This window comes from Pituophis catenifer, unplaced genomic scaffold, assembly GCF_029215685.1.
Source record: "Pituophis catenifer annectens isolate HBS135680 unplaced genomic scaffold, rPitCat1.0.hap2 SCAF_6, whole genome shotgun sequence".
Lineage (NCBI taxonomy): Eukaryota > Metazoa > Chordata > Lepidosauria > Squamata > Colubridae > Pituophis > Pituophis catenifer.
Genome location: NW_027256886.1, coordinates 4,113,784 through 4,139,731, shown reverse-complemented (window position 1 = coordinate 4,139,731; position 25,948 = coordinate 4,113,784). Strand labels below are relative to the sequence as shown.

At 40.1% G+C, this 25,948-nt stretch overlaps 1 protein-coding gene and 1 pseudogene across 1 annotated transcript in view; both read left to right on the top strand.

Annotated features, from left to right (window-relative positions):
* The window catches only part of LOC139318028 (cytochrome P450 2J5-like), a 28,360-nt gene extending 17,388 nt beyond the window's left edge, over window positions 1–10,972 (top strand). The window contains exons 3-9 of the mRNA XM_070945266.1: window positions 1,153–1,302; window positions 1,485–1,645; window positions 3,105–3,281; window positions 6,597–6,738; window positions 8,144–8,331; window positions 8,499–8,640; window positions 10,788–10,972. Of these exons, the coding sequence (XP_070801367.1) occupies window positions 1,153–1,302; window positions 1,485–1,645; window positions 3,105–3,281; window positions 6,597–6,738; window positions 8,144–8,331; window positions 8,499–8,640; window positions 10,788–10,972 (1,145 nt within the window). The remainder of the gene's footprint in view (window positions 1–1,152; window positions 1,303–1,484; window positions 1,646–3,104; window positions 3,282–6,596; window positions 6,739–8,143; window positions 8,332–8,498; window positions 8,641–10,787) is intronic.
* Window positions 10,973–23,786: 12,814 nt separating this feature from the next.
* The window catches only part of LOC139318815 (cytochrome P450 2J5-like), a 94,700-nt pseudogene continuing 92,538 nt past the window's right edge, over window positions 23,787–25,948 (top strand).

The window sequence follows — 25,948 nt, the reverse complement described above, 5'->3', positions numbered from 1 at the left end:
TCCGATGCAATTGGACAAAGGTCCAGGCATATTGATATAAAATTTAAGCACGTGAGACAACTATCTCAAGACGGATTCATCAAAGCAATACATTGTGATACTTCTGAACAATTAGCTGACATATTAACAAAACCCTTACCTTCTAAACAACACAAATATTTAACTTCTAAATTATATGTATTATATTGTCCTGAATCTGAATGTAACTGGTGTTGTATAACGAACCGGCATTTAGAGGGGGATTTGTCAGATGTAAATGCCTTATTCTCTAATGTGTAAATAATGTATATATGGAACATCAGGGGTTAACTTATTACTTGAGCTTTAATGTATTCATATTTTACCACTCCCATTACTGGCTCCGCCCCTTGTATATAAAAGGAGCCATCCTCCCCATTTTCCTTGCTTCTATCTTGAATATTCAGCGAATATAGAATGCCTATTATGATTAAAGAGAATTATATTTAAACCTATAACTTCTATTATCTTTATTGAGTCTGATCCTGAAAATATTGCAACACGCTCCAACTACCCCAATATTACAAGCACACGCAGTTATCAGGGTGCTGCTTGCAATACAGACCACTCCTTGGTGTGCAGCAGAATAAAACTGCAAACAAAGATATTGCATCACTCGAAGAAGATGGGAAGACCACGAATTGACATCAACAAGACCCACAGTCAGGGCAAAGTGGAGGAATTTGCACAAGCACTCAAGGAAACTTTCCCAGGCCCGGCTGAAGTAAATGTATCTGAACGATGGGAATATTTCAAGAATGCTGTTTATAACACCACGCCTTGTCAGTATTTAGTAAAGAGATCAGAAAGACAGCAGATTGGTTTGAAGCCCATTCGGAGGAGTTGATGCCAGCCATCGAGGAAAAAATGAGAGCTTTAATTGCATATAAAGCCTGTTCCAGTGAGCGCAACCTACAGGTTCTGCGAGCTGCTCATAGCAAAGTCCAACAGACAGCCAGGAGATGTGCTAACGATTATTGGCTGCAGCTTTGCTCTCGGATCCAGATAGCCAAACCATTCTGCTGTCTTTCTGGTCTCTTTTCCAAATACTGACAAGGCAGTGTTATAAGGTTTTTTTAAAAAAAATATGAGTGTTATAAGGAATCATTTATCATTGTCTGCTGATGCCCTCAGGAATTATTTTCTCCAATGGCCACACCTGGAAACAGCAGCGACACATTGGCATCACTTCTCTGCGGAAGCTGGGCCTGGGCAAGAAAAGCATTGAGCATCAAATAGAAGAGGGAGCTCAGATATTGGTGGAGATCTTTAGAGAAACAAAAGGTATGTAATTTAGGGTAATGGCTCACATTTTTTCATTCTGTGTATTTTGAACAAGAAATGTGTATTTGATATGAATTTTTTTTTACATTTTTGAAAAAATTGATAAGAGTTCCCAATATTTTTTTTCATCCTGTAGTAGTCCTGTTCTTTAATAATTCATTATGAAATATCTTCATTTGCAGGACAGCCCTTTGACCCTTCAATTCCAGTAATAAATGCAGTTTCTAATGTCATATGTGCTTTGAATTTTGGGCATCAGTTTGCCCCTGAAGATGAAAACTTCCAGAAATTAATTCAAGCCCTTCAAAGTATTGTGAAATTCAGTGGTCGCTTTTTTCATTTGGTGAGTCATGTTTTCTATTAAAGAGGCAAAACTGTTTCTCTCAGTATTTTCATGTAATCATGAATGGAATCCATGGAGGAAGCCTTGGAAATCATCTTTTGTACTATTATTCTCAGTGGATTGGACAAGTCTTTAAGTTTTCTTGTCAAGATTTTGGAAGTAGGTTGCCATTGCCCACTTCCCAGGGTCTGAGAGAGAGGGACTGGTCCAGTTTCACCCAATTGACTGAGTGCTTGAGTTGGGACTAAAATTCAGTTTCTAATTTGTGCATTAACCACTGTACCAAAGTGGTTCTGACAATGAAGGAACCCATCATTTCAATATTCACCAGCAGTTGGCTGTCCATCCCATATTTAAACAGTTCTAGAAAAGATGACCACTTCCTGGGTCAGTCCATCATTGAACAGTTTTTACAATTTTTTCCTAATACCAAACCAACATCTGCTTCATTCTGATTTAAACCCATGGCTTCCATCCAGAACTTCTTTTGCTGCATTAACAGAGGGATAGAATCAAAATCACGTGAAGGGTTAGTACCACTTTACAAGGCCTTGATAAGACCACACTTGGAATATTGCATCCAGTTTTATATCGCCATGATATAAAAAAGATCTTGACACTCTGGAAAGAGTCCAGAGAAGAGCAACAAATATGATTGGGGGCAGGAGACTAAAACATATGAAGAATAGCTGCATGACTTGGGTATATCTAGTCTAGTGAAAACGAAGAGTAGTGGTGCATGATAGCAGTGTTACAATATCTAAGGGGCAGCCACATAGAAGAGGAGGTCAAGCTATTCTCCAAAGCCCCTGAAGGCAGGATAAGAAGCAATGGATGGAAACTAATCAAGGAGAGAAGCAACTAGAACTAAGAAGGTATTTCCTGACAGGAAGAAAAATTAACCAGTGGAATGGCTTGCCTTAAGAGATTGCAGTTGCTTCATCACTGGAGGTTTTTAAGAAGAGATTGGACAACTATTGTCTGAAATGATAAAGAGTCTTTATCATTTCAGATAAAGTGGGGGGGGTTTGAACTAGAAGACCTCCAAGGTCCCTCCCAACTCTGTTATTCTCTTATGAAAACCTAGCAAACCGAATATCCAATCCATGTAGTTAATTCATTTTTTAGCTTGGCATGTGAATCCAGATTTTTTGAAGAATGGCTTAGTTAGCCATGGTTAACCATATTTAGAAAGGCTCCTGGAGAGAATGAGAGAATTTTATAATAGCTTTATAAAAATCATTCTGCCTCTAATATAATTCTTTTCTGGAAGAATTTGGGAACAGCTTTTCTGGAGGACTTTTGAAGTCTGACACTAAAACATGGTTTGCCATATTTTAATGTGCTTGTAGTGGTTTTTTTTTTAGCTATTAAGTGCTGTCTATTACTGTGAGCTTCTGAGAACCTTCTTTATTTGTAGTGGGGAATAAATAAACTTTTTCTTTTCCATTTCTATTAGATGTTTATTATGTTCCCAAGATTAATGAGCTACCTCCCAGGTCCTCACAAGGAGGCCTTGGCTTCTGCAGAGACAATCCATTCCTTTGCCAAGCAAGAAATAGAAAAACACAAGGAATCCAGTGCTCTGCATGAGCCTCAAGATTTCATTGATCACTACCTTCTACAGATGGAGAAGGTATGGGTTTACTGTGGTTCAATACATGAAAATGGAATCACTATATTCCTTGCTATAAGCAAACAGGCTTATAGCAAGGCTACTGAAATTGTCTTCACTGGATTTTTTTTTTCTTTTTCATTCAATTCCTATTCTGAATTTAGCCCATTTTAATTCAGATTGCTTCTAAATAAGGGCTATATTGTACCTCTGCAATATTAAACTTAAACAAGAGAGATTCTTTGTAGGGGAAGTTAGAATTATTTTTGTTTGTCATCCTCTCATGTATGCCTATCACTCTTTCCTCTTTTTTTGTAAAGAAATTCCATTAAGAAGGAAAATAATTAGTTTAGTTTAGTTTACTTTATTGTCATTGCACATCGTACAACAAAATTAAATGCCATCTTCAGTGTACATTATAATTATAAAAATAAAAGGACATACACACATCCTTCACTATATTAACAGGGATTTTTGATTAGTACACAAAATTGTATGAGCACAGAATAGATACAAACTCGATTGCAGAAAATACATCTTCAGCAACAGAATGGTCAATACCTGGAATGCACTACCTGATTCTGTTGTTACATCCTCAAACTCCCAAAATTTTAACATAAGACTGTCTACTGTCGACCTCACTCCATTCCTAAGAGGTCTTTAAAGGGCGTGCATAAGCGCATCAATGTGCCTACCATCCCTGTCCTACTGTCCCCATTTATTCGTACCCATTTCATGTATTCATAATCATGCTTATACTTATCCCTGTTATCTTGTACATGCTTGACAAAATAAATAAATTTGTTAAAAAATCATTTGCCCTAGACAAATACATACATACATACATACACACATACTTATTACACTTGTTGCACTGTATAGTGTAATATTAATGCAGTATCAGGGGTCCTCAATTTAATTGTATAGAATGTAAAGGATGTTTTTTTTTTATTTATAGTTTTCTTATGTATGATGTACACTGAAGATGGCATTTATTTCACTGTACGAGGTGCAATGACAATAAAGTAAACTTAAACTTATCTTGAAATGATCGGAAAAGGACAGATCCTTCCACAGCTTTGACCATAAGTAAAAATGTAAAACAGTTTGAAACAAGGACTAAAGGTCCTCCTCTCCAACATTTTCAGAAAAAGTTTGATTTTTTAAAGAGCAACTTTTATTGATTTGAAGTTATAGTGGTTCACTTTATTTACAATTTGATACCATCATTCTTTTTTTTTTATTGAAAAAGTTTTTCAAATACAAGTTTTTCCTCCTTTTCCTCCCTTCTTCCCTAACCCCCCCTCACCACCCATCCCCCCCTGTGACTTCTTCTTCACAACAATAAGCTAATTCATAATTAATTACATAATATTTTACCATGCCCTTACTCACTCCTCAAAGTACTGACCCTTAGCATAGTATTCTTATAACTCCGCTTTTCTCCGCTTTTCACAATCTACCCTTTTTCTCCTCTCCCAAACTTATAAAATATTATTATTATTACAACATAACCTTTACTTTTATATATATTAATTTAACATTTCAAAGCAGCCTTCTCCAAATTTAACATTTATTCAGTTCTATCCAATTCTTCCACTCCCCAAAATATATGACTTAAAAATCCTTTTTCTTAAACTAATCAATCACTAAACTAGCCTATTTCAACCCAGTTTCCTGCAAGATTACCATGCACTACAATTCTAAATATAATCCACTGCCCACTCTGCTAAAATATACATATGTCTATATATACATTCCATTTTATAAAAAGAGATCATCATTCTTGAGTGGACCATCGGTCTGGTCACCACATTTAAGGTAAAGGTCCCCTCGCACATATGTGCTATTGTTTCTGACTCTAGGGGGCAGTGCTCATCTCCGTTTCAAAGCTGAAGAGCCAGCGCTGTCCGAAGACAACTCCGTGGTAATGTAGCCAGCATGATTAAATGCCAAAGGTGCACAGAACGCTGTTACCTTCCCACCAAAGGTGGTCCCTATTTTTCTACTTGCATTTTTACGTGCTTTCGAACTGCTAGGTTGGAAAAAGCTGGGACAAGTAATGGGAGCTCACCCCATTATGTGGCACTAGGGATTTGAACTGCTAAACTGCTGACCTTTCGATCGACAAGCTCAGTGTCTTAGCCACTGAGCCATATACAGTCTCCTTAATACTGACCTCCATTCCTAAACCATTAAGGTAGATTTTCCACCTTTGAATTAATGGTTCAAGGATGGTTCAATGCTTCAATTCATCTTTCACTCTCCATCATGGTATCATCAGTATATAACAGCATCCACGGTTGCTTTATGGTCACAGTGTCCACACTAATTATAAAGAGCAATGGTGAGTGGTTGGACCATTTATGGATGGGAAAGAAATAGGTCATGTGGTACATGATCAAATGCTTTTTCTAGCTCAGCGACTGCCGTATCTATGGTGTTTTGTTTCTCAAGATGCTTCTCCATCAATAGGCAGATGGACTGTATTGTGTCATTTGTTCCATAACTCTTCATGATGTTGCACTGGTTTGGTGAAAGCTTATTGATATCTCACAAGAATCCAGTACAGCTAGTCCTTGATGTACATCCACAACTGGGCACAAACTTTCTGTTGCTAAGCAAGGCAGTTGTTAAATGAATTCTGCCCCATTTTATGACCTTTCTTACTACAGTTGTTAAGTGAATCACTGCAGTGGTTAAGTGAATCATGTGATCGTTTATCGAATCTGGGTTCCCCCCTGACTTTGCTTGTCAGAGGCCATCTGGGAAGGTTACGAATGGTGATCATATGACCCCAGGATAGTGCAACCATCATTAATACATGCCAGTTGCCAAGCACCTGAATTTTGATCACATGGCCATGGGGATGCTGCAACAATATGAAAAGTGGTCATAAGTCACATTTTTCAGTGCTGAGGACACTTTGAATAATCACCAAATGAACAGTTATAAATTGAGGACTAAAAAAAAATACATAAATGAGAAAACCATGGTTTTACACCTGGGCAGGAAAAACCAAAGTAACAAGTACAGATTAGGTGAAATCTGGCTCAAAAACAGTAACCATGAGGGACCTTGGAGTCCTAGTGGATGATCATTTAAACATGAGTTAGCAGTGTGAGGCAAAAAAGCTAATAAAATCCTTGGCTGTATAAACAGAGGCATAGAATCAAAATCACATGAAGTATTAGTTCCATTTTAAAAATATTTAATAAGACCACACCTGGAATACTGCATCCAGTTTTGGTCATCACATTACAAAAAAGATGTTGAGATTTCAGAAAAAATCTTCTTAGAATTGTTGTAATTTTCATTGTCCATTTTAAACATCAGAGCAAGAAGGACCCCAACTCTACCTACAATGAAGAAAACCTGGCTCAGTGTATTTTTGATTTTTTTGCTGCTGGAACATTGACAACCTTCATTACTCTGATGTGGGCTCTGCTCCTCTTGACCAATCATCCTGACATCCAAGGTGAGACACATCTGGCAATGGGAACAAGTGCCATTCTCATAACATTATTATTATTTATTATTTTGTCAAACACGTAAGATAACAGATATAAGTATAGACATGATTATAAATTCAGAAAAAGGATACAAATCCTTTTTGGGGACAGTAGGATAGGGATGGTAGGCACGTTGGTGCGCTTATGCATGCCCCTTACAGACCTCTTAGGAAGGGGGTGAGGTCAACAGTAGACAGTCTAAGGTTAAAGTTATGGGGGTTTGGGGAAGTAACCACAGAGTCAGGCATTGCATTCCAGGCATTGACCATTCTGTTGCTGAAGTCATATTTTCTGCAATCGAGTTCATACATACATACACAGAAAGAATTTGAGAGCCTTCTTTGATTTCTCAATAAAATGTTGAGCAAGGAACTAAAAACTGGAATCAATACAAATCTGAAACAGCTAACATGTTCAACATAGAAATCTACTGTGGTTCTTAGATTTGTTACTTGTTTCTGGACTAAATTGCATATACAAGACTAAATTTCCAAACAATAATAAATCAAGATGGCGGGAGCAAGCAGATGCACAACACAAGGCTCCCTGCCATGAAGAGAAGGGATGGGAAAATTGTGGGAGATTCTTCACCACTTGGAGCACCAAAGGAAGCCCACAATCTTCCCCTTAACCTTATCTTCTTCCTGCCCTGCTACTGCCTTTCCTGCTATTTGACTGGAGTCCAGAGACTGAAGGGACCAAACTGGGATGGCCTGGCAAAGACAGGGGATTGATCTGGAGTCCGGAGGCAGCTGAGACTTGTATTTTCACCCTGTCAACCAGTGAAGATTTGGTGTGGACAGGGAGAGCCAACCTAGGACCATTGTCTGAAGCACTGAGGGACATGACCAGGACAAGGGACTGTACATCGTCGTAAAATGTTGGAAGTACTGAGGTGCTTCCAGGTTAAAAGTATTAACCAGTGCCATCACTGTTGTCTGGGGGATGCCCAGTTGGGGATGCCTTTCATATCCCCTAAATGAGCCAACCAAAGTGGTAACTATTTATCTATTCATGTTTGCATGCTTTCAAATTGCTACATCAGCAGGAGCTGGAGCAAATGACAGGTGCTCACCCAAGCATAGAGCAGCAGTCAGGTCTCGAACACAGGCTTGTGATTGTCAACCCAGCATTCTAAATGCATGTGCCACCGCACTCCTAAGGGACTGGTAGGAGGTAGAGAGGTGGCCCTGAGTGTGATCCAGTGCCAGTCTGAAGGGGTTGCATGGCTGGAAGCCATGCCAAAGAGTGTGTCCTGAGGGTGGAAGGCTTCACATACTCTGAAGAACATTGGTAGCAATAGGCCTCTAAGGATTAAAATTTGGAAACAAATGAAGGAAATTAAGCTTCTATTTCCATATTTTTTTCTAGAGAAAGTCCAGAAGGAGATTAAAGATGTGTTTGACATCTCACAGTCAATTTCCTATCAGGATCGGAAGAAGCTGCCCTACACCAATGCTGTGATTCATGAAATGCAGCGTCTAAAATATATCTTGATAACTGGGCTTCCCAGACAAACTACAAAAGATGTAAAGATGAAGGATTACCACATTCCAAAAGTGAGAAATGCTAAGAACAGCCACTGCTCTCAGAAACTGTTTTTGGAAATGAACAAATATGGGTCCATAAAGGCAAACTAAAACCAAATGTTTCATCAATATTGTTTGAACTTTTCTGCCTTTTTCCCTTATGAAACTGCTCTGTTTAATCATCTCTTTGTTTGCAGGGGACCATTATTTTCCCAGACCTGCGTTCTGTTCTCTTTGATCCTGAACAATGGGAGACACCTGAAGAATTCAACCCAAATCACTTTTTAGATAAGGATGGGAAGTTCATAGAGAGAGAAGAATTTCTGCCCTTCGGAATGGGTACGTATATGAAACCAAAGCAGTTTATCACTTACAGATTCCCACTGCCCCCATCATTGAATTCATCACGGACTGAATAGAAAATCAAGGAATCTAAATTCCTTCTAGTTTGAAAACCACGAGAGTCTGAAATTCCCCTTGGGCTACCAAGTTTAAACTACAAAGAAATATTAATTACATTTAGATTTTATATTTAGATTGTAATCAGTAGAGCTTTGTAAGATAGCTACATGATTAGGAATTCCAGTTTGGCATTGCTGCGGGACGGTCGTGGGCAACGGGGCTCTGTGAACCTAGGCCGAATCCTCATCGTTGGAGGGCCCTAAGGCACTAAACTCACCCTGAAGGGATGACAAAGAAAGGAGGGGGGGCCTTGCAGATCACGGAGAGCGGCGGCTCTTCTGCTTGATCCGAGGTGGCCTCCCATGCAACAATGAAGTGGAGAGGTGACCATTATGGCCACTGAGAACCTGGGACAACCGAAGAAGGAAATGTACTGGAGCAGTTTGTGAACAGTGGCCTGGAACTGGGTGATTTTCAACTTCTATACTAGAGATCTAATCCCAAAGAAAAGAAATTCCAAAAGAAAGACTCTCTAAAGTGGTGAGAAAGTGGCGAATAAACACTTAGAGAAAAATTACCGAAAATGAAACCGAAGGGGAGAATATGAATTTTTAAAATACAGAAAGACTGGATTCAAATATTTTATTGGTAATATTTTGAAAAGGCATTTTGAAATGCTGGGAATATTTGGTTGATTATTGGAAGAAATTGCTTGAAGAAAATTGGAACAACAATCAACTGTTAGATTTTATGTAATGATGAAATTTTAGGAGAAGGTGCCATCCACTGGTGAAAGAATATATATATTATATTTTTACAAGGCTGGGAATAACATTGGAATAATCTGAGGATTGATAAAACAGAAAAGAGAGTGGAGACAAACAACATCTGGAAGACTGCCTTTTTGCATATTATTTTATAATTATTTGTTTCACGACTGATGGGGAACAAATTGTGAGACTTTTTGAAGATTTCTAAGTAGAGTGGATACAAATACCAGGAATTATCACTGAAATTGAAGAGTTGACTGTGTGACTTAAGAAGACATGGTGAAATCTGATGGATCACCTAGGATTATAAACATTGTCTTATAATTGCTTAAGAGGTGAAAGAAGAAGAAGAAAAAACTTTTTGGAGAACTTAGAAGTAAATTGACCTGTTGAGGACGATAAATAACTATAAATATTGGGCATCCTGAGAAATGATTTTGGGACTGAGTAAACTGTTTCAATATTGGCTTTTTGGTGTTACAGATAACTGAGACTTTGGGACCGGTAGATTACTGAATAACTTTTTGATCCATCAAAATAAGGCAAAATGCTTCAACAGTGAAAAATAAATGTATTTCAAAAAGAAATATTGATACATATAAAGCTTGAACCATGGTGGGGCAATGGTTAAAATGCAGTATTGCCCTCCCCAGCCTGCAGGAACACTCTGCAGGCCTCGTAAACTCTTCATGTGTCCCATTTTCATCAAAAACAGGACATTCGAATATGGCCCTGCTTTTGGCCTCCCAAAACACCCCCCATGTTTTGGGAGGCTAAAAACGGGGCCATATTCAGTCTATAAGATGCAGAGACATTTCCATCCACTGGGAAAAAGGTGTGTCTTACAGTCCAAAAAATACAGGATATACTTCTTCATGATGCTTTTATAGCCTTCTATGAGTGGTTTACAGAATCAGCATATTGCCCCCAACAATCTGTGTCCTCAATTTAGCGACCTCAGAAGGATGGAAAGCTGAGACAACCATGAGCAGGTCAGAATCGAACTGCTGGCAGTGAGCTGAGTTAGCCTACAATATTGAATTCTAACCACTGTGTCATCATGGCTCATGAACTGATTTAACAAAGCAGTTTGATCAATGGCTTAGCACACCAACAGATTCAAAGCACTATCCCCAAAAGCTATTCCTATGACTAAATAATAACATGCTAAATAATAAGCAATACTAGAAGATACCAAGGTTCAACAGGGAAATGTGTTTCATCCGTTACAAATCTTCTCTCATGTTTCCTTGCTGATGGGGTATATTTTGGAGAAGTGGTCATTATTCCCTTTATACTTTGTCTCACCTACAGGTCAGCGTGTATGTGTGGGAGAGCAACTGGCAAGAATTGAGATCTTCATCTTTCTGACCAGCCTGTTGAAGGCCTTCAGCTTCCAGTTGCCTGAAGGAGTGAAAGAACTCAACGAAGAACCTATTGTAAAAGTGTCAATGCATCCACAGCCTTATAAACTGTGTGCTATTCCCACAAAGGCTTAAACCTAAACACCACAAAAAAGCATAAAACTAAATACAGAAGAGCTGTTCAGTACGATAAATGTTCCATACATATACCAATTCACTTAATATTGTGTTTTGCTTCTATTTACTTAATACTGAAACTTCTTCAACCTATTGCTGGGTACATGCAACATACCTAACAAGTCAACCAAAGACTGGGAGGATGTGTGTGAAAAAAAACTAAGGTTATCATGCTTTATCTTTGTTTCCTTTTGGGTGGCAATAAAACATATTTTCTTTTGTTTTTTGGTATCTTTTTCATTTTTACTAAATTTCTCCTATGGACCATGTTCCCCAACCAGATTCCGTAGATAGACCAAAATGATGCCATGCTTGAAGGGATGAAATGATGCTGAGAGAATTAGCAAAAGAAGAAAATATGCTCCCATCACATCCCTGTGCAGAACATCCACAAGACAAGAGCAGCCAATGCATTTTTCATCCCAGCTGAACCTCAACTGGATCTAATTATGAGCTTCATTTAAAGCAGGGGTGTCACACTTGCGTTGTCACAGCAGCATCACGTGACGTATCATGACATTTTATCCCCTTCACCAAACCGGGGGGTGGATGTGGCCAGTGCGTGACGCATCCGGCCTGCAGGTTGCAAGTTTGACAGCCGTGATCTAAAGCCCTCTGTAGTTGCAGCCTAATCACTTTCTCTACAACCTTCCCCAAATATTTTTTGTCAGTCTTGCTCCAGTTGTCTTTTCTGGCAACTCCTCTGTCAAAATTCTTTGATAATTCAAGATCTTCCTCTGAATCAATGTAAATAAAGTGGTCCCTTCAGAGTAATCTGCCTAGTCCCTTTGTTATCCCTGCATTCTGGAGACTGAGTAGATTCCCAAAAGAAGGGCCTGCCAGGCTTCTGGGACCTTTCCCCAGGTGCCTCCTAGAAATTGCAGTTGCATCTGAATGATATGATCTAAATAAAGAGGTGTGTGGTAGCAGCAAAGCTTCCTGGTATACGGAAAGTGATCACAGCTGAGTGACATGAATGTCCTTGATTTTCAGATCATATGTTAGCTAAGGAAAAAAAAAACCCCACCAGATGAAGTGTTTGTTGATTTTGTCTTGGCGGCCCTGAATTTCTGAGTCATTCTTCTCTTCACTCTTTGTAGAGTGTCAACATCTTTTTTTATAATGTGGTGACCAAAAGTGGATGCAGTATTCTAGGTGTGGGCTCACTAAGGCTTTATAAAGCGGTACCAGCATCTCACGTGATCTTGATTCAATCGCTATGTTAATGCAATTTAGGATTGCATTGGCTTTTTTTGGCTGTTGCCACATACTGCTAACTCATATTTGATTGATTGTCCACTAGGACTCCAAGATCCTTCTCACAGTTACTGCTATTAAGCCTGGTTTCACCTAAACTATACTTGTAACTTTGGGTTTTTTTGCTTAAGTGTAAGATTTTACTTTTCTCTATGTTGAATTTCATTTTATTAGATAGGTCCCAGTGTTCATGTCTGTCAAGATCAATCTAGATCTTGAGCCTATCATCTAGGGTGTTGACTATTCCTGCCAGTTTAGTATCATCTGTAAATTTGATGAGTTCCCCTTCTAGTCCCTCATCTAATTCATTTATGAATATATTCAAGGGTACTGGGCCTAAGATGGAACCTTGTGGTACCCACTGCTTACTTCCCTCTATGTAGATATAGTATCATTAAGGACTACTCATTGAGTATGGTTGATAAGCCAGTTACACATCCATCTGGTGGTGATATCCCACTTTTTTTTTAAGCTTACCAAATAGTAGGTTGTGGTCTACAAGTTTCTTACAATATAACATTGCAAGAGAAGACTCAAAATATTCCAAATACAGCGTATATGTTAACCTTTGACTGGAAATCAGAAATTTCTGCTTTACAAGTTTCTTATAACATTGCAATAGAAGACTCATACTATTTCAGATACAATTTTTAGATACCTTCAGTAAGAACTCCTAAACCTCTAACAGAATGGAGAAAGTACAGTAGCAACACTGTCCGCCATCCATAATCACCCACACAGGCCAATCATTTTTGTTCTCTGATAAATGCAAGGTGGAAAACTGGCCTAGAAAAAGAATTTTTCCGAGCATGTAACCTACTACACGTACAAAGAAATCTTCTCAGGTGAGAGGAAAAGTGACTGGAAAGAGAGAGCTTTAGAAGGGAACAATTATAATAGTTCTCCACTTACATCCATTAATGACCATTCAAAGTTACAATGGACTGAAAATAAAAATGACTTCGTTTAACAACCTTATTAAAAAAAATCATAAAATTGGACATGACTCATTTAACAACTACCTTGCTTAACAATTGTGGTCCTAATTGTGGTTGTACATTGAGGACAATCACTAATGAACCATGATAGAAGAAACATCAATTCTTGCATTAGGCATTTCATTAAGGAGTTCCAGAATGGTCAGAAGACCACTAAAGTTAGACAACATAACAAAGAACAGATCTACTCTATGCAGGTGGATAAAAGACCGAGATGTGAATACTTTGGTTTTAAGGACAATTAATACCCCATTTTAAGCTCAGTGGCTTAAAAGGTGCCAGAGAAGGTCTGTGCTCTGGCAGTTTGAGTCCTACCATCACATGAAGGAGTGAACTCTCATCACTTGACTCGGCTCCTGCCAACCTAGCAGTTTGAACGCATATAAGATAGAGGTTGGCCAGCAATGCTCCTGTGGTCACCATACCACATATGTCACCCAGTGTCCTTGTGATTCCCAAAACGAATGAATATTTTTAAAGAAAAAATAAAACAGCCAGAATCATATAAAATGCAAAATGTCACAGGGTTTTGATATTCCTACCTGAAATCCAGAAAGATGTTTGGAAGATCAGATCTAACAGATTTTTTTTAAACATAAATTTTATAAGGAATCACTTATCACTGTCTGCCGATGCCCTCGGGAATTATTTTCTCCAATGGCCACACCTGGAAACAGCAGCGACACATTGACGTCACTTCTCTGTGGAAGCTGGGCCTGGGGAAGAAAAGCATTGAGCATCAGATAGAAGACAAAGCTCAGACATTGGTGGAGATCTTTAGACAAACAGAAGGTATGTAATTTGGGGTAATGACTCAAGTCCCCATCTGCTGAATTTTTTTCCATTCTGTGTATTTTGAACAAAAGCAGATGTACAGTATTTTTTTTAGTTTTTTTAAAGTTTTGAACCAATTCTCTTTCCTCATCCCCTTAGAATTCCTGCTCTTTAATAATTAATTATGAAATATCTTCATCTGCAGGGCAGCCATTTGACCCTTCCTTTCCAGTAATAAATGCAGTTTCTAATGTCATATGTGCTTTGAGTTTTGGACATCAGTTTGCTCCCAAAGATGAAAACTTCCAGAAGTTAATTCAAGCCCTTGAAATTATTGTGAAATTCTCTGGTGGTTTTTTTCACGTGGTGAGTCATATTTTATATTAAAACTCCCCCAAACCTATGTTTCCATCAGTAATTTCATGTAATCATGAAAGGTATCCATGGAGGAAGCTTTAGAAATTATATATGTCAGCTTCAGGGTAGACAGTACTATTATTCCCAATAGGTGTGTCTGTCCTTGAATCAGTCTTAACTCAAGAATCAGTCTTAACTGGGTCAATCTATAATTGAACAGTTCTTTCAAACTTCCTAATACTAAATCAACATCTGCTTTTTTATGATTTAAAGCCATTGCTTCCATCCAGAACTTCTGCTGCAGCCACCAAAAAAACAACAACAACAACAACAACAACAACAACAATCCTATCTTAGGCTGCATTAACAGAGGGATATCAAGATCACACGAAGGGTTAGTACTGATTTATAAGGCCTTATAAGGCATCCAGTTTTGGTCACCACGATATAAAAAACACTCGAGACTCTGCAAAGAGTGCAGAGAAGAGCAATAAAGATGATTTAAGTGGCTGGAGACTAAAACATGAAGAATGGTTGTAGGAATTGAGTATGTCTAGTCTAGTGAAAAGAAGGACTAGGGATAACATGATAGCAGTGTTCCAATATCTAAGGGGTTGCCACAAAGAAGAGAGAGTCAAGCCTTGTTTTGCAAAGGACCTGAAAGCAGGACAAAAAGCAATGGATGGAAACTTATCAAGGAGAGAAGCAATCTACAACTAAGGAGAAATTTCCTGAGCAGGAAAATAATTAACCAGGCTTGCCTCCAAATAGGTGCTCCACCACTGGAGTTTTTAAAAAGAGATTGGACAGCCGTTTCTCTGAAATGGTATAAAGTCTCCTGATTGAACAGGGGGTTGGATTAGAAGACCTACAAGGTCCCTTCCAACTCTGTTATTCTGTTATGAAAAGCAAGCAGACCAAAAATCCAACCCATGTAGTTAATTCATTATTTAGCCTGGCATGTGAATCCAGTTGGTCTAAATCAGTTAGATATGGGTAACCATATTTACAAATGCTCTTGGAGAGAATAGGAGAATAACAGAATTTTATAATATCTTTATGATAATCTATCTGCCTACAACATAATTCTTAAGAATTTGGGAACAGCTTTTATGGAGGATTTTTGAGGTCTGACACCATGTATGGTTTGCCATGTTTTAATGAATTTGCAATTTTTTTTTTTTTTTTTTGGTTATTAAATGCTGTCTATTACTGTGAGCTGCTGAGTGTCTTCTTTCATTGTAGTGGGAAATAAATAACTTTTCCTTTTCCATTTCTATTAGATGTTTGTTGTGTTCCCAAGATTAATGAGCTACTTCCCATGCCCTCACAAAGAGGCCTTGGCTTCTATAAAGGTGATTACTTCTGTTGCAAAGCAGAAAATAGAGAAACACAAGGAATCCTACTCTCTGCATGAGCCACACAATTTCAATGAAAGGCCAGACAAGGAATAATGGATGGAAACAGATCAAGGAGAGCTTCAACCTAGAAATGAGGAGAAATTTTCTGACAGTGAAAACAATTAACCAATGGAACAGAAGTTGCCTTCAATAGTTGTGGGAGTTTCATCAGTGGAGGCTTTAAAGGGAAGATTGGACTGCCATTTGTCGGGGATGGTGTAGGGTCTCCTGCTTGGGCAGGGGGTTGGACTAGATGACCTATAAGGTCCCTTCCAACTCTGGTCTGTCTGTCTGTCTGTCTGTCTGTCTGTCTGTCTGTCTGTCTGTCTATCTATCTATCTATCTATCTATCTATCTATCTATCTATCTAATCTATCTATATAATCTATCTGTCTGTCTGTCTGTCTGTCTGTCTGTCTGCCTACCTATCTACCTACCTACCTAGTATCTTTGATTACTATCTTCTTCAGATGAAGAAGGTATGAGTTTATTGTGATTCAATACATGAAAAAGGAATTATTATATTCCTTGCTATAAGTAAAAATGAGGGGCTACTGAGATTATCCTCACTGGATTTTTTTTCCCCAATCAGCTCCTATTCTGAATTGCTTCTGAATAAAAACTATATTTGTACCTCTGCAACCTTAAACTCTTGTTAGACAAGGAAGATTCTTTGTGGGGGAAGTTAGATTTATTATCATTTCACCATCGGCTCATGTTTCCCTATCACTTCTTTCCCCTTTTTCTAAAGAAATTCCATTAAGAAGGAAAAGAATTAACAGGGACTTTTGATTAATTCATATTTAAATGAACGATTTCCCTGAAAAGTTGGGAAAAGGACAGATACTGTTAGGATATTGAATTTAGTAGCTGAAAATTGCTTAGTTAGAGGGTGCTGACTCATGCATGAGGCAATCTACGCTATGATTGGTTGCCTTAAGTATAAAGGGGGGGGGCATTTCCCATTTTCCCGCCTTTTTTCTTCTCTGTGTTCTGTATATTGCGAAATTTACCTCATGATATTCCTGACTCTCTTGTGTTTTTCTCCTTCTGGGATCTTGAATGTTAAATATATATTATGTACACATATAAAAGACTACACTTTTGTGTTAGTGCCTCTGATTTCATCTAGACAACTGCTGCACAATTTTCCCCAACAGATACTTTTACTGCTTTGACCATCAGTAAAAAAGTAAAATGTTTGAAACAAGGATAAAAGATCCTCCTTTCCAATGTTTTCAGAAAAAAAAATTGATTTTTTTGTTTTTTAGAAACAACTTTTATCGATTTGAAATGACTTTGCGCTGGCTCACTTTATTTACAAATTGGCATTGTCAGTCTTGAGTGTACCATTGTTCTGGTCACTACATTCAAGATATACAATCTTCTTAATACAGGCCCTCATTCCTAAACCATTAAGGCAGGTTTTCCACCCTTATATTAACGATTCAAGGTTGCTTCATGTTCAGCAGCATATAATAGTATCCGTGGGTGTTGTAATTGAAGGTTTCTGGTTTCAGTGTACGTACTGTGTATAAAGAGCAATGGTGAGAATTGGACCATTTGTGGTTGAGAAAGAAATAGATCATGTGATAATTCTTCAAATGCTTTTTCTAGCTCAGTGACTGCCATATCTGTGGTGATTGGCTTCTCAAGATGCTTCTCTATCACTAGACAAATGGTCTGTATTGTGTCAGTTGTCCCACAATTCTTCGTGAAATTGCACTGGTTTGGTGCACGGTTAATATTGTCTCACAAGAATCCAGCACAGGTAGTCCTCGACTTGCAACCACAACTGGACCCAAAATTTCTGTTGCTAAGCAAAGCAGTTGCTAAGTGAATTTTGCTTCATTTAATGACCTTTTTTGCCATAGCTGTTAAGCGAATCACTGGAGTTGTTAAGTGAATCATGTGCTAATCTGGCTTTCCCCATTGACTTTGCTTGTCAGAGGCCAGCTGGGAAGGTTACAAATGGTGATTGCATTATCCCAGGACAATGCAATTAAAGCATGCCAGTTGCCAAGTGACCATGGGGATGCTGGTACGATCACCAAACAAATGATTGTAACTCGAGGACTACCCGTATCCTAAAAATTGCATAAATTATTGTGATATGGCATAATGGCCACAAAATCTGATAGTTAGAGCAGTCATAGGCGTCAATTTGGGCATGACTTTAAATGTCTGAATGCATGCGGCAATTCTAGTAATGCTGCTTTTCAAATGTTCCAGGAAATCTTTGGCAAATGGGAGAAATAAGTTCTGACCTTACCTCCCGATAATGGGGGCATATAAATACGATGTGAGCCAACGATTCCGGAGATCGGCCGTCACATGAACAGTGGGTGGATTTCACACTCCCTAAGCACTTGCTTTCTAGGACAGTCGAGGGGATCACATTAAAACATGCCTTTAGAAAGGCCAACCTGTATTTGACAAAGGATAGCATAGAGAGATATTTAGGGGTGTGTGTTCGGGGAGTAATACCAAAAGAAAACGGAGAACATACTCCCACACCAAATACCAGATTCTGTTGTCTTTCAATATCATCCAATCACTGGAATATCAGTGATTTGGCTGCATCTGGGTCAAGCATAAGGGCTTCAATAGGGGGAATACCTATCTTCATAAGTTTGGTGTGAATATTGCTGGCCCAAGGACTGTGGAAGTCGTCCCGCCATAAGCACTGGCCTAAACAGTAATCTGGAAGTCTGACCCACAGGGTCAGCCAGTAGCCAATAGCACGCTTCCACAGAACAGTAGCGAGTGATGATATGCCCAGTTCCAGGCGGATTACAGCATTGCTCACACGGGGGGGACTCCCATTAGGTGATGTAAGAACTGGCTTTGAATGGACTCAAGGAGGGAAATATTTGTTTGGGCCCAAAGGGGGGGTCCTGCTCTACTATTACCTGGCCTGCTACTTGACTGGAGACTTAGAAGTTGAAGGCACTGAGCTGGGATGGCATGGGATGGCGAAGACAGGATTGGTCCAGAGTTGGGATCCAGCTGAGGCTTGTATTTTTTTTACCTTGCCAACCAGTGAAGACCCCGGGCCACAGATTTGGAGTGGAAGGGGCACAGCCGAGCTAGAACCATTGTCTGTAGCATTGAGGGACACAACCAGGATAAGTGTAATGGACCTGCATATGGACTCATTTCTGGACATGAAATAGAAAAGGAGGAGGAGGATGAGCTGGGTCTTGACATTTTGGGGAAAGACACCATGGAGGTTCAGAGAGAGGTGGACTGGGGCGCGGAGGGCACCAGCCTGATAGAGCATCTTCAGTCAGGACAATCGGACTGCTGAGCTGCAGCGGTGGCAGGTGAGCTTGGAGGACGCAGGTGGGGAATTTGAGCAGCTTCTGGCAGTCATTCCCCACCGGTCAGTTTAGAACTGAAGAAGCTTCTTGGATGAGAAGTGAAATATTTTCAAATTAAAAAAAAAAAAAACTAATTAAGTTCAGTTGTCTTTTGGAATAAAGCATCTCTGAAATAACCACGATCTGGATGATTGGGAATCTCCATAGACGTTAAGCTTGTTATTAACCTTTGTTTCTTTCTGGATGCCAATAAAACATATTACTTTCCATTTAGTTTTAGTATTTATTTTCATTTTTAGTAGATTTCTCTTGTGGACTTCACTTTCTCCAGCCAGAGCAAACTTCAGAGATAATCCAAAATGATACCATGCTTGAAGTGATGAAATGCTGCTGAGAGAATTAACAGAAGAAGAAAGGGGCTTCTATCCACCCACATTCCAGGGCAGAAGATCTACAAGAGCAACCAATGCATTTTTTATCCCATACTTAGGCCTGAATGTAGACTGGATCCAAATGCCTCATCTAGAGCCCTTTCTAGTTATAGTATAATCACATTCTATAGGAGACATTTTTCCCAATATTGCTCCACTTGTATTTTCTGGCAATTCCTCTTCCAGAATTCTTTGATTATTCAAAATCTGAGACCTTTCCTCAAGTGCTTCCTGAAAACCAGTTGAATCTGAATGATGTGATCTAAATAGAGTGGTGGGTGATAGCAGCAAGATTCCTGGTATAGGGGAAGTGATCTCACCATGAGTGACATGAATGTCCTAGATCTTCAGATCACATGTTAGTTAAGAAAAAGACCAGACCAAGTGTATGCTGCTCCCAGTGTGATGAGCATCATGATAACTTTTTGGTTTTGTCTTGGTGGTCATGAATTTCTGAGTCACTCAGACCCTGCTCTGATGGCCTAGAGATTGATATTTTGGAATATAAGAAATTTGGATGAATTTGCCAACATCAGGGCAATGAGGTCAAAGGCCTGGGCAACAAGGAAGACAGTACAGCAGCAGTATAAGTATTATACTTATATAGTTATCAAGTTTATACTTGATTCCTTATATTCAATCAATCAGAATAGAGGTGGAAGGCACCTTGGAGGTCTTCTAGTCCAACACCCTGCACAAGGGGGAGACCATATACCATTTCAGAGAAGTGACTGTCCAGTCTCTTCTTAAAAACCTCCAGTGATGAAGCACCCAGAACATCTGAAGGCAAGCTGTTCCATATTTCTGAATATATTTCTGAACTACTGTGCCATGAAGTCCCAGATAATATGATAAAGGGTAGAGGGTCCTGGGATTCATAATCCATCAACCTCTGGGAGGCTACAGTTCCTCAACCATACATTAGAATCAGAATTAGAATAACAGTGTTGGAAGGGGGCTTGAAAGTCTTCTAGTCCAACCCCCTGCTCCGGCAGGAAACCCTATACTATTTCAGACAAATGTTGTCCAATCTCTTCTTCAAAACTTCCAGTGTTGGAGCATTCACAACTTCTGGAGTCAAGCTGTTCCACTGATTAATTGTTCTGACTGTCAGGATGTTGATTTAGTGATAAAACAATCTCTCTTTCTGATATTCCACTGATCCATGTTAACTCTATTAAGAGATATATGTGGAGTAACCTAGTTTGAAGGATTCAGGCATTCCTTCTTTGGATTTTAGATAAAATTGGACTGAAATTTGGATAGAGAAGCCACATTGTGAAGACATTTGAAAACTGGTTAGCCCAATTGTGAAGTAGCATGCTCAGGCAATCTATCTGGGTCTACAGACGGGGGTCTTCAGCCACAATATGTTTTCCAAGTTTTCTAGTTGAATACTTTAATTACTAGATGGCTTTGTACAAGTAACCCTCAATGTATGACCACAATTGAGCCCAAAAATTATGTTGTTAAGCAAGAAATTTGTTCAGTGAGTCTTGCACCATTTTACGATTTTTCTTGCCACATTTGTTAAGTGAATCACTGCCGTTCTTAGACTAGTAACACGGTTGTTAAGTGAATCTGGTTTCCCCATTGGCTTTGCTTGTCAAAAGGGTGCAGAAGGTGATCAAATGATCCTGGAACACTGCGACCGTCATAAATATGAGTCAGTTGTCAAGCATCCAAATGTAAATCATGTGACCTTGGGGATGCTGCAACAGTCATAAGTGTGAAAAATGGTCATAAATCACTTTTTCAGTGCCATTGTAACTTTGAATGGTCACTAAGCAAACTGTTGTAAATCAAGAACTACCTGTATAGGAGGTATATCCAAGTCAACCCTTATGCTGGAAACAGTGTAGAGTTATCCACCCCCGGGATACATTTCAGAAAAGTAGACTGCATCGTTTCCAGTAAAGGGGCATTTATATATTCCCACAGCTCTGTGCCATTTGTCATCATTGACACTATTTTGCTGTTATATATTTTGATGACTGGAAGTAGACAACACAAGTAACTATAGTTGACAAGCTGCCCTATGGAATTGGCACAGGCTGTAGCCCTTTTTCTTAAAATGTGGGAGTGAAGGACCTTGCTTTTTGTGAAAACCAGTCCTTTGTGTAGGCAGATCTTAACTTGATGTGTACATTCCCTCCCCAGGCTCCAATTATCCATACTCCACTCCATCTCTTCCTCAAAACAATTACTTTAGATCTTCATGTCATTGGGTGCACAATGTGAACTAAACCTGTGCAGCAATTTTGTCATCCCTACCTGTGCATGACATTAATAAGACCTCATCTGCATAGAACAGAAGGTTTACATGTTTATTTTTAACTCTGGGGATAAACATATTGGTTGAACGGAGGGACTTTGGGATATCATTAATACTGGTAATCCTCAACTTAAGGCTATAATCAAGTACTAAATTTCCATTGCTAAACAAAACAGTTGTCAAGTGAGTTTTGCCCCATTTTATGATCTTACTTGCCACAGCTGTTAAGTGAATCACTGCAGTTGTTAATTTAGTAACAGAGTTGATAAGAGAATCTGGCTTCCCCATTGACTTTGCTTGCCAGAAACTTGCGAAAGGTGTTCACATGATGGAGGGACATTGCAACTGTTGTAAATAGACATCTGTTGCCAAGCGTCCAAATTCTGATCAAGTGACCGTGAGCCAAGAAGCTTCTTCAGCTCTGACTGGATGGTGGGGAATGGAAGGTTTTATACTCCTTGCAGGCAGCTGGTCATTTGCAGGAGAACATACGAGAGCAAACCCATCAAGACTAGATTCAGCAGTCCATTTCATTTAAAAGAAAAGCCCACTCTTCTGAAGAAAGCAAAGTCCACAGTTTGGACAGAGAGGACTGCTGGTTTGAAAGATGGGTCAAGGAGGACATCTATGTCAAAACTGAACCGCCCTCTTTCAACAGAGGGAGAATGATATGGCATCATCTATCTCCAATCTACAACACAGTCCTTTCAAGTTTTAAGGAGAAGTTCTCCACACCCATTTGCACCACTCAGAAGATCTTGATGACGCAGATAAGCTGTGATGACCTAGGGCGTGACACAAAGGCAACACAGCCAGAGAACCAATATGAGTCCCTTTATTATCACCAACTGTGCCCCCAATGTCCCTTTCAACTCTCTGGCCTGGAGAATTATTTTTTTTTAATCTTCTATTACAGAGCTTTAATTTTAAGTTTCCCTTTGTTCTTTCCTCAGCAGTCAACAAAAATCTTTTTAAATTCTTTCCAATCTTCTTCACACCTATTATGGGGTTTTTTCTTCTTCTAATTTTTTAATTATCTCTATGCATTTTAATCCAAAAATCAAGTTTTGTTTCAGGCTTTGCCACTTTAAACTTCCTCTTTATTCTTCTTCCTTCATTTCCCTCAGGCCCATTAGCTGCTGTTATTTCACTGGGGCACCTTTTAACAATTTAAAAATATTTCTTTTTTGCCTATGAGCTGGCCATCACTCACCCAGCATCAGTACTCCGTTCAAATCACCGTTCCTGCTCAAAATGTGGTCCGGTTGCACCAGCTTTATGACAGCCGCAATGGCCCCTGCCCCCGCCTCTGAGTTGAAGAGTTTCCTCTGACCTCTGAGGAACTTGCCTGTTCCTCTTGGTCGTCCGAGGTGCCTCTCCTTCTCCTCCATCCCTACAGGACAGATCTGGTCCGAAGACCCCTTGACAGTGGTTTGTCAGCCTGGGATTTCGCAAGGCTCATCAGAGCCCACTGTTCCCCATCTGTCTTGCCGCGATGCTTCCGGTCAAATCCGTTTGAAAGCAAAGTTGAGTGAAGTTTTTTTTATGATAATGTCCCAATGCTGGGTTTACATGACTTTGCATGAGACATAATCCTGGACTAGATAATCCCTCCCTGGCCCAAAAAGATTCTCCTTTATATTCAGATAGATTTGATGGGCATGTGATACAGTATGATTTTGAAATGATTCTGGTACGCTGTCATGTTTACGGCAAAAGGGATTACACAGCCCTTGATTGAAATTTTTCCTCTGTTATTTGGGTGGCACATGGTCAGAGGTACTCTCATTGACCCGAATTAATGTGATAGTATCTTCTTGACAAAGTTCCATCACTAATGAGACAGACATGCTGCTATTAGTTTCCCATCAATGGAATATATAAAAGAGGAAGAAAAGAAAAAAGTATCAGACAAAAGCATACAGTCATCTTCAGATCCACCAGAAAAAGCAGGAAAATGTTGGTGACAGGGATATTTTTGTGTGTTTTGTTGCTTGTTCTGCTGATTCTCTTCTTCCTGAAAGAACTCTGGTCCCGAAGACATTTGCCTCCTGGTCCTTTGGCTCTGCCTCTGATTGGATCTGTCTTGGCAAGTGGGCTTTGGCTCCGTGAAGATTACTTCCTTAAGGTATTTAATTCTAACCAGTAATATGCAAGATAATTCTCACTTGTTTTCTTTATATCAAAATTATAGACAAATGTACTTAATCAAGTAAAATACAATGAGGAATACATTTCTTCAAGTGCTAGTGATGAACTTGATTAGTTATTTTAGCAATAGCAATAGCACTTAGACTTACAGTATATACCGCTTCACAGTGCTTTACAGCCCTCTCTAAGTGGTTTACAGTCAGCATATTGCCCCCAACAATCCAGTTCCTCATTTTATCAACCTCAGAAGGATGGACGGCTGAGTCAACCTTGAGCCTGGTGAGATTTAAATTGCCAAAATTGCAGGCAGCCAGCAGTCAGCAGAAGTAGCCTGCAGTATTGTACTCTAACCACTCATTTTCTCACCGTGGCTCAGTCTCGCTGAATCTGACCGAACACTGGTAAGGTCGCATATTAAGACCTACCTAGTGGCGATAAAGACGGCAAAGTTTAACTACTTTTCCGCCTCTATTGCGTCATCAGGGAATCGTCCGGCCGCCCTGTTCAGGGTAACCCGCTCCCTGCTCCATCCGGGAGCGCGGGAGGATCCCTTGGAAGGCAGGGCGGAGGATTTCGGACAATACCTGTATGACAAAATCGCTCAGATCCGGGGGGATTTGGACTCTGACTGGGTAGATCAGGGCAGGGTGATGAGGAATAGTCTTGAGAATGTTACCTGGGAGGAGTTTGATGCTGTGACTCCGGATGATGTGGACAGGATTTTGGGGAGACTTAGTGCGGCCACATGTTTACTGGACCCGTGTCCCTCCTGGTTGGTACTGGCCTCCCGGGAGGTTACACGAGGCTGGCTCCAGGGTGTTATCAACGCTTCGTTGAGTGAGGGTCACTTCCCCGCCGCCTTGAAAGAAGCGGTGGTGAGGCCTCTCCTCAAGAAGCCGTCCCTGGATCCGGCAATATTGGCCAACTATCGTCCTGTCTCCAACCTTCGCTTCCTGGCGAAGGTTGTTGAGAGTGTGGTCGCGCGACAGTTTCCACAATTCTTGGAGGAAACATCCTATCTAGATCCGTTCCAGTCGGGTTTCAGGCCTGGACACAGCACAGAAACGGCATTGGTCGCGTTGGTTGATGATCTCTGGAGGGCTCGGGACAGGGGTTGTTCCTCTGTTCTGGTCCTGTTAGACCTCTCAGCGGCTTTTGATACCATCGACCATGGTATCATGCTGCACCGGTTGGAAGAGTTGGGGATGGGGGGCACCGTATTACGGTGGTTCTCCTCCTTTCTCTCCGACCGGTCGCAGTTCGTGTTGGCAGGGGGGCAGAGGTCGACCTCAAGGCCTCTTATATGTGGAGTGCCTCAGAGGTCGGTTCTCTCGCCCCTCCTGTTCAACATTTATGTGAAGCCGCTGGGCGAGATCATCCGTGGCTTTGGGGTGAGATACCACCAGTACGCTGATGACACCCAGCTGTACATCTCCACCCCAGGCCACCCCAACGATGCCCTTGAAGTGATGTCCCAGTGCCTGGAGGCTGTGCGGATCTGGATGGGGAGGAACAGGCTCAGGCTCAACCCTTCCAAGACTGAGTGGCTGTGGCTCCCGGCATCCCGATATAGTCAGTTGACTCCATCACTGATTATTGGGGGTGAGTCCTTGGCCCCCACAGAGAGGGCTCGCAATCTGGGAGTCCTCCTGGATAGGCAGCTGTCCTTGGAGGAACATCTGACGGCTGTAACCAGGGGGACCTTTTGTCAGGTTCGCCTGATCCGCCAGTTGCGGCCCTTTCTTTTTTTTTTTTTTTTTTTTTTTATTGCAAAAGTTTTACAATTACATTTTCACCCCTTTTTTCACCCCCCCACCTCCCTCCCCAAACTTCCCATCCACCCTAACCCTCCCTAACCCTCCCCCCCAGACTTCCCTATTACATACTCATAACTAATAACACTAATATATAAACCTGAACCCATCCCTCCCCCTATATAATTTTTCCTCTTTGTCTCTTTACATAAAA